At 39.9% G+C, this 10,013-nt stretch overlaps 1 protein-coding gene across 5 annotated transcripts in view; it reads left to right on the forward strand.

Moving 5' to 3' along the window:
- Nucleotides 1–8,933, forward strand: part of nwd2 (NACHT and WD repeat domain containing 2) — a 54,017-nt gene extending 45,084 nt beyond the window's left edge. For all 5 annotated transcript variants that reach the window (XM_008435465.3, XM_017310539.2, XM_008435463.3 and 2 more), the window contains one exon: nucleotides 726–8,933. In XM_008435465.3, the coding sequence (XP_008433687.1) occupies nucleotides 726–4,622 (3,897 nt within the window). In that variant the 3' untranslated portion in view covers nucleotides 4,623–8,933. The remainder of the gene's footprint in view (nucleotides 1–725) is intronic.
- The last annotated feature ends 1,080 nt before the right edge of the window (nucleotides 8,934–10,013 follow it).

A 10,013-nucleotide genomic window follows, 5' to 3' on the forward strand; every position in this document is an offset into this window, starting at 1 on the left:
AAGTGTTCAGCCTTTATACACAGCTAACTGACAGCTCACAAGTAGTACCATCACTACCCTTTGTTGTACTCAGGCAGAATAAAATACAGTACATTTTTTGAAATCCATATATGTGGACGGAACTGCATTTTTATTTTTCAGAGGAAAAAAAATATTTTTATTGTAAGGGTAGGAACTCTTCTACATCATATTTAAACTGTAAATTATCTCCAAACAGAATATATATTCCTGGGGGTTTTTTCTGCCTCCGTCAAACACAAAGCTTAAAATGGAAAGCAGAGTCATCTGGGTTGCCCTAAAAATGTCAGATAGCATTAAAATACTTGCTGAAACTCTCAACTGGGCCATTTAATGATTTTATGAATGAAATTATGAAATTTTGGTAGACTCAATATTAGAGCAGTCCTTCTCCACAGAAACCTCCCATCAATAAAAAAGAAATTATAATACCACAATGTGCAGAATATAAGAAAATAATAAGGTTAAGGTAAACAAAGTTATCTGAATTAGAATATTGAATGTCTCCTTTTTTTGCTGTGGTAAAAACTTCTGTTAGAAAAGTATTTAATCAAACTCATTTTTCAGTTTTGGTTTCAGTTTTGATTAACAGAAATTCTAAAATGTCAGAAAAGGTTCAGCTTTCAGCCAATTTGGTTTTAACCCTTGCATGTAGATTTATTTTATGAAACCATTTTGACTGTTTGCACTATTCCTTATTTTCCCAGGCCTACACATGGCTTCAAAAAGAGATGGGTCCAGAAACAGATCCAGTGGTCATCGTCCGATTTATTGGCTCCAGCCAGCTCTCCACCGACCTACGAACCCTTCTCCAGAGCATCTGTGAGCAGATTGCAATAAACTACCGCTGCCTGATTCACTTCTTGCCTAACAAGATTCAGGAGATGAGGGAGCTTCTAATCAACCTCCTTGGGGAGTCATCCTTCCACAGGCCCCTGGTCATTGTCCTGGACGCCATGGAGCAACTCTCTGACGCTGACGAGGCCCGTAAGCTGTGGTGGCTTCCCGTACACCTGCCGCGCACCGTCCGCATAGTTGTATCAACACTGCCCAACAAACATGGTATCCTGCAGAAGCTGCGTCATCTCATTCATGATGAGAGGTACTATGTGGAGTTAATCCAGCGAGACCGGAAGGTCTGCAGCCAAATGTTAAAGCAGCAGCTGCTCGGGGTGAAGAGGAAGGTAACGTCAGGCCAACAGATCTATGTCAATGAGGCACTTGCCAAGTGTACTTTGCCCATGTTTGTCAACCTCATCTACAGAGAAGTAGTTCATTGGAGGTCTCACAAAGATGTCGATGATAAGTCTCTGTGCTCAACAGTACACGAAAGCATTGAGCAGCTCTTCTACTCTGTAGAGAACAAGCTGGGCCAACGATTTGTCTTCAGGGCATTAGGATATGTCACCATGGCAAAGGCAGGGCTAACGGAGGTTGAATTAGAAGACATCCTATCTCTTGATAACATTGTTCTTGGAGACGTCATAGTACCAAGTTACCTTAAAAATCCACTAAGGATTTCCTACGACCTAGTTGCTAAACTCAAAGAAGAGCTGGAAGGCTATCTGGTTGAGCGGCAAGTGCGAAATGTCACACTGATGGTCTGGGCCAACAGGCACCTACATCTCATCGCCCAGAAGCTCTACCTCAGCAATGAGGAGGATGTACATCAAATGCACAGCCTCCTGGCTGAGTACTTCCTAGGAGCATGGTCAGGAGGCAGGAAGAAGATCTTTACCTATGACAATAACCATTTCACTTCCCTGAATATTTCACACCACAAGAACCCTCATCATCAACAGTCACATGAAAAAACGTCCTCTGATAAATACTCATACGACAGACAGACTCCTGAACAGCCTTGGGTGTTCCAGTGCAACCTGCTGGAGCCTGACATCTTCTTCGTCAATCACAGAAAGATGACAGAGCTGGTGTACCACCTGACCAGGAGTGGCCGGACAGACGATCTCATGTTTGGTGTCATTATGAACTTCAGCTGGCTTTACACAATGATCAAGATTGGTCAGTTTGATAAGGCTATAACAGATATTGATCTTGCTTACACCTGCAGCCAAGAAAAGGAGCTAAAATTTCTGGCCACCACTCTCCGTAGCATTAAGGTGAAAGTACTAAAGAACCCTGCATCACTGTCTGCAGAATTGCAGCAAAGGCTTCTGCCAGTTGTCACCTCCCTGCCTAAGCTCAGACACCTTCTCCTGGAGTGTGACAAAGATGGTCCCAAGTACTGCTCTATTGTGCCTCTCCACTCCTCTATGGACGTAACCTACAGTCCAGAGAGACTTCCTCTTTGCTCCAGCTACATACAGATCGTGGAGATTTTACCCACTCTTGCCCCAAACATAGTCCTTGTAGCACTGGAAGATGGATCTATCAGCACCTGGGATGTAGAAAGCAGGCAGCTCCTTCGGCAGATTGACACAGCCAGATCTGTCGTGCTGGGAATCAGGCTAACCACCGATGAGAAGTACCTGGTGGTTGCCACAACCAAAAATACTCTGCTCATCTATGATAATCACAAATCCTGCCTTTTATCAGAGGTTGAAATTAAGGGGTCAAAGCACAGTGGTGTTGCTGGAGGAGTTGCTTTCATAAACGGTTTTACCCTTTCTACCCACCATGCACTTGCGTGGCTTGAGGCTAGTAAGGATGTCAGTGTTATTGACCTTGTTTACGGCTGGCCCCTCTACCAGTTCCATTGCTGGTATGAAGTAACCTGTGTCCAATGTTCGCCAGATGGCATGTATGCCTTTTGTGGCCAGTACCTGAACACAACATCAGTCTTTCATCTAGGAAATGGAGAAAAGTTGTCCACTGTGACGTCAGAGTTCTCTGGGGGGTTTGTCAAGTCTATCCTAGTACTGGACACTCTTAACCAAATGGTAATGATTGACAATGAGGGAAGTCTGTCAGTGTGGAACACCAAAGAGATAACCAACCCGAAGCTAATGGAGGATTACGACTGCAGGGGGGATGAAAGCGAAGTTGTGGGTATTGAATTATCTGAAGATCAGCGTTCCATTCTCATTTGCAAGGCCAGTAGTATTGAGGTTCTGGATACAAAAGTATGGAAAATGCTGGAGAAATTCAAAGCTAAACGTAGTGAGCGATTTGTTGCTGCTGTTCTCTCCAAAAATGGGCAAAGCATTGTTGCCTCAATGGAGAATACTTCATCCATTTTTGTCTGGAGGAGAGACAGTGGGCAGTGCATGGCCAGCCTGATTGAGATCTCAGGAGCTATTGTGAAACTCATAAAATCAGCCCACCACAACCTACTTCTTTCTGTAGCCAGCAGCGGTGTTTTGTCTGTCTGGGACATTGATATAATCACAGCCATGTCTAACATCGATAAAACAGGCAAGAAGATCCAGACGTTACAGCTGACAGGGCGAGAGGACTATGTATTCACCATGGACGGCTCAGAGGCAGTCCACAAGTGGAACTTTAGCACCGGGTTTATTGAGACGGTCTTCAAACACGAGGGCATGGTGGAGAACTGTGTCCTCACCTCCTCAGGGGATCTCATGGTGACTTCGGACGACAAGTCCAGTCAGTATATCTGGCAAACCAACACCGGAGAAAACATCTTCCGCATAAACGGACAGAGAATCTCACAGCTTCTGATCACCCACAATGACCAGTTCGTGGTTTCTCTCTGTGAGCAGAATGCCTCAAGAGTCTGGAGACTGGCTACTGGGCACAAAGTCTGCAACATTTTGGTCAGCCTCCAGAATGCGCTTATCACTACAGCAAACACTTTCCTGGTGGGCACTTCCAAGAACAAACTGCTTGCTGTGAGTCTGTGGTCAGGCAGTGTATCAAAGAAATTTGTCTGCGATGATGGCATTACCATTGTCAACTTCAAGCTCATTCCAGACTGTCCAGATTGTGCGGTCTTTATCACGTCCACAGAAACAGTCTTCATCTGGAGTGTGGCAGACGAGTCAGTCTGCAGGAGAGTCCAGTTGCCAGCCAACTTCCTTAAAAATCTCGAAGATTTTCAAATCTCACCCAATGGAAAGTTAGGAATAGTCTCCAAAGGTGATGAGAACATTAACGTCCTGGATCTTCACAGCGGAAAGCTACGGCTTGTCCATGCAGCCGGTATTATCTGGCGTCAGAAATTATCAAGAGACGGCCGCTACCTTGTGTATGTTTGTTTCCGCAACTGTGATGAGGATGACGAGGCCGGTGTGGTGTCCAATTTGATCGTAATGCGTCTTGCCGACGGCAAGAGCATCGGCACATGCTCACTTTACAAAACTCCCACCTTCCTGTCCCTGTCCCAACGTGCACTAAACATCATCATCGGCTTCGAGGACGGTAGCATTGGCACATACACGGTTGTGGACCGCGTGGATGCTGCCCTTAAGATAAAGATAGCCACCTCCAACAGCCGACAGATTGTCAACAACGCTTCACAGAAGGTGCGCCCCAAATGTGGCAACCATTCGTTCAAGTCTGTTGCCGACTGCATCTGGAGGGAATCGACGGAAGTCTTCTCAAGGGACAGTCCCATTAACGTGTCGGACTCAGGAGAAGGTGAGTCGACAACACCTACAAAGAAGACTGAACTGCTGCAGTGAGAGTTTGGGGGGAGTTGAGGCAGGAGACAGGGGGAAAGAGGTAGGAATCTCTGGGGTTGCAGTTGATTCTTGTTTACAGCCACGTGATTCAGCTGCAGATGTCAGCCCTGTGGGTAGTTATTGGGTTGACAATTTTAACGCTGCACTCAAATGATGTATTACTTACTTCCAACATATGATACACTTTCTGTTAGTTTTAAACATGAAGACTGTTAGAAAAAATGTTCTGTTTTACAAAACAAAAATATATATATTCTGTATTAGTTTACCATTATGTGTCCTTTTGCATTTGAAGAACAAAATTCGTATCAAAATGTCTCGTTTAAGCATTATCCAATCCAACCCAGTGATCTTTTGTATCCACAGTTTGTTAGCCGCCTTTGTCATTTTCTTTTCTTCATAAACATTAAGCCATGATGTTGTTCCTAAAAGAGTACATCCATGTTTGTATTAATATCAGGTGGTACTGTACAAAAAGGATGAACAAATGTACAGAACATATCTCATTTTGGCTGCTGCAATTTGTGCAACTCCTTAAAAATGTTACGTTGTGCTTAATGCAATCAAAGTGAGTGCCTGAAAATAAAAAAATAGCTCATCACGTGCAGATCACAAAATTAACGAAAGTGCAGGGACTTTGTAAACATAGTACACACACTGTTGTATATGAATTGCATCTGATGCCGATTCTACTGAAACCCAGTCAACATCAGGAGAGAACAGCGACGCAACTCTGAGGATTGATTGCTTTATAGTTTTTGGAACTGTTTACATAGATTTTAATATAGGTTTACCTGCTGTTCCATCAGTTTGCGTGCAGGTCGTCTTTATGGGGAACACCACTATTGAGCATACAGTGTAGCATAGCACCACGCACATTAACGCCTTAACCTGTGTACTTGCTTTAGGTTCTGTGGAGTCTGTTTGTCCATTATAAAAGGACAGAATGAGTTTTACATTAAAAACTTGGCCAAGTGAGCATATTTAGAGGTTTAGTCAATAGGTGGATGCACTTTAGGAGTGGTTTGTGAGATAGAGTTATATTTATTCAGCAGAAATATATGAATTACAAAAAATTATTTAGATTTTTCTTTTAAAGCAATTATTGGCTCAGTTTACAGATGTATATAGATTACAGTATTACAGAAGAATACCTAAAGAATGGAAGATGGAGACATCAAAACAAGCTTTTTAAGATTAAGTCTCTGTTGTAATATAATTTTGAAAATGTGGGGGGGGGGAAGTTTTAGTCCTAGCAAAAAAAAGAAAATGTGTTTGTGAACATCTGAGCACAGATTAGTACATTTTTAACGAATTACCTAGACTTATAATTCCTAGTTCAAAAAAAAAAATCTTCACAGCTTTACAAAAAGTGGCACAGGCTTCATGGTTCTTGTATAAAACATCTAAAATATAACATAATAGCAGAATATGTCATTTTGTTCTGAAATAGATTCCAGTTTTTATGTTGTGTCTAGGCATGGGCCGGTCTCTCATTTTAAAAACCGTTGTTTTAAAAACCTTTCCTTTTCAATTATGTCCAATATCGTAGCTCACAACAGTTATAGTTCTGTATTTGAAATTGAGAAATGTGTAAAATGTAAAAAAAAAAATAGCACAAGACAGAGAAGAATGCAACACAATGTTACCTAATAATAACTTTAGCGATGCCAAACTCAAACATCAATACAATTGGCACCATGCAACAATACAAGACAACTGGCACAAAGGGCACAGCATCACCAGTCTTGTTTTTCAAAGTTCATAAGGTGAAAATGTATGTGAAAATGTCCCTAGTGAGTTAGAGAAAGTCAGGAGAAATGTTGCCTGCAAGCAGAACCTTGAACACCTGATAAACTGATGCCCTCTGGAGATTATTTAAAAGCTGTAGCACTTACTTTATTTATTTATTTGTATTATTTATTTTTTGCACCATTCAGTTGCAATTTCTATTCTGGTTCAGACAAGTACTGGTGTTCACAGGTATGCATCAACATGTTCTTCCCAAAAACTTTGATCAGAGTAGTCTACTGTAAATTAGCAAGTCATGCAGCAATAGTGGAGGTCTACTTCAGTGTTTCACCTACACTACAGTTATGTAAATGCATTAATACAGGGTACCAAAAATAAAAAATGTACAAAAAAAAAGCCGTATCTTATTTGGTAAACTTTATATTCACAAAAAACATCTGTGGTCGGCTTAATAGTCTGGCTGTTTACTCCCTGTTTAAGCTGTCTGCTTGACCTGTGGCATGAACTGTGTTGTGTTGTGTTGTCCTCCCTCAGGTTGGGTTTTTTTTTCCCCAGTTGTTATGAAACAATTGAAATATAGGAATCTGAGACTTTCATCGTGTCACATTTAAGGTAAAACCTGTTTTCAGCCAGCTGACTTCTATGGAGCTCATTCATGTTTGCTGCATGGATGATCTATTTAGCAGAAGTTATACCCCCTTCATTATTTACCTGAGTTGCTAATAAGGTGCCATTTTCATTCAAGAAAAGCATATTTTAATTTTATTTCATGCTTTCAGTGTTAAAAATGAGCAATTAAGATATCATATTTATATCATAAATATATTTTCCAATGAATACATTATGATTTTGGAAAACCTTTGATTTGGGAAGTGAACATTTTTATCATGCAGTGTTTTCTCTTGTGTTTGACCACCTAGTGACTAAGAAAAGGAAACCTTAACACTTCTACTCTTGCTAAAAATGTGGCGCCCACCACTCTAATAAACATTAGGAATTACCATGTACATCAGTGAAATAAATCACATACTGTGAAGCTGGCAACATTACTTTACAAAAAGCCAAAGATAAAACATATTAATTGCAACAATGATATTTTGTGTAATTTTAGCTTCTTTACCTTTTATATTTTTCCTACAAGTACTTCAAAACTGGCTTAGCTCCCCAATGTTTAACACGACACAAAGATAAATGTCAGTTGAATACTTGAGACTGAATTTGAATTTAAAACGGTATTCAAAACTGAAATATATAAATATGAACAAAAAATGAATATTTCTATTGGTTGTAAATTCCTTTAATGACCTAATTACCCTAAAGACACTGTTCTTTAGAGTATGTGTCCATCAAAATACTTGATATATTGAAAGATTAATATAAAATGTTCATACTGAAGGTATGCTTTTAAATTAAAAGTCAGATTTGATCAGACATTTTTATGAGTTTGTTTTTAAACATTAGTTTTAAACCCATGATTAAGTATTTCTGCCCAGGTTGATTGTACCATCAGAGTCTCACACCGGCCCATGCCTACTATAACCGCGTCCAGCACCGTACTTAAGAGCCAGTAAAACACAAAGTGCACGCTTTGTTATGAAAAGAAACATGAATAAAAAATGTGTCTTATACACGCTGCTGTTTATATGCTCAAAGGTATGTCAAACAATAGCACATGTACGGAGCATGTAGTGTATACATTCGGACGTTCTGGTCGGTCAGTAGACCTGATAAAGGCTGAAATAAAAATCTGCAGACAATCTACACCGTTTGGGGATTTCTGAGGAGATCGCATATCCTTAAATGAAATTTTATTTTGATCTCTGATTAATCAAATATTCCTTATTTAAAATGTAAAAGAAACAACACAATTTCAACCACTTTGTAAGGGCTATATCATCCTAATATAAGTTTACCAGTTTTGAATGGCCCTTGGGAAAATTTCAAACGGGGTAGAAGCACCGAGCTTTAACATTTCCTGCTAACTCAAGAGTTAAAAATAAAAACAGAAAGAGATTCAGTTATGTACTTGCCAAAGTTTTATTTATTGGTTATTTTTATTTCATGACTGTCTCACTTGTTTTATAAGGCTTGTACTGTAATTATATTGTTACCAAACTGTTGAAGTGTTCGACTGTGGTTATGTTAAGAGAAAATGTGCTATCTTTGCTAAAAAGTCTAAAAGAGTCCTCCTACAAAAAAATATATCGGAATGCCAGTTTAAGAGTATATTTGAATGTGTCCACATGGAAGCCAGTAAATGGTACTATTATGTATTATGTTATGTAACTTGAATGACTTTTAAATACTTACATGTTTGCAACTTATAGTTGACATACTGGTAATGAATGTTTCTATGGTATTCTTTTTATTGTCAGGACTGATGTACCTGTTTAGAGATTTATATTTTCATAAATGTTGTACTTACATTTTGTTACAGAATTGTTTAACTGTAAATAAAACGGAAAAGAAACTTATGTCTGAAGCAATATGAACCTAGTGTGTATGCATTGTTTGTATGAAACATTTTACTGTAATAAAATGGTTCACTTTTTGCCTCCACGTTGCTCTTGCACATTTCTTTTGCTTTCAACGCTAATTGTGTTTAATTCGGCGTAGAATATTCTAATTCTCATTTGATCCCAGAGGAATTACAGCACATAAATTGATCTTTTTTTTTCCCTTTAAAACTACTTGGCAGCCACAGATTCTTCCAGTCTTTCAGGAAGCATACTTCATACTTCCTGATTGTCTATATGGGTTTGTATTTTGGCTACTTTTGCACTCATTTTCAATCCAGCATCTTACCATTTTTACCAGAATATGTTTTACTTCCCAGGCGACATTACTTTAAAATGTTCCATTCTCATAAAATGATATAGTGAAAGAGAGCGATTATTAAAAATTGCCAGTGTTCAGCTCTCAAACACGATGCTAGTTGTGATCTAAAGAGATCAGGCTAAAGTTAGCTTAAGTTAAATGGAGTTACTCTGTCAGAGAATCCCCTATGTGGGTGCAAATAGTTTGGACAGAACTATTTATTTTGATGAATATATACAAAAGAATAACGTTGACAAATTCCGACAGGCAGAAAATAATATTTTGACAAATCAACCTCCAAAGAGGTATTAGCTGACAACTTGATGATTCATTCCTCTGGTCCTGTATCAGGACTGTGATTCATTGTATACACTGTTTATCCCCTGCTAATGTTTTATTAATCTGCACAGCTCCCCTTCAGCCCTCCTCTTGTCCCCTGCACACTCCATACAACATACTTACCTACTTACCAGTGTTAGAAGTTCAAAACGACTTCAGAGAGCTGGGTGAGAGATCGATCAACACCGCTTTAAAAGGTCTGACTGCTCTGAAAGCAAAGTGGCAATGAGAAAACACAAACACTGTCAACACCTTTGAACGGACAGAACAGAGCTGTAAAATTATTTGATGGGCCAGTAATTGCCCTCCATGCGCTCGGTACCCAATGCCAGACAACAGTGGTGAATAGTCCTGCAACGCCGGCTGACAGCGCGTCACCAGAATTAGACGACGCAGGAGGCCGCACACCTTCACGCTGACCTGCGCCGAGCACAACAAGCTCGCAGAGTAAAGTCACCGACGCTCCAGCTATGATTGGCCGAC

Source organism: Poecilia reticulata, chromosome 18 (assembly GCF_904066995.2).
Source record: "Poecilia reticulata chromosome 18, P_reticulata-male-v2, whole genome shotgun sequence".
Classification (NCBI taxonomy): domain Eukaryota; kingdom Metazoa; phylum Chordata; class Actinopteri; order Cyprinodontiformes; family Poeciliidae; genus Poecilia; species Poecilia reticulata.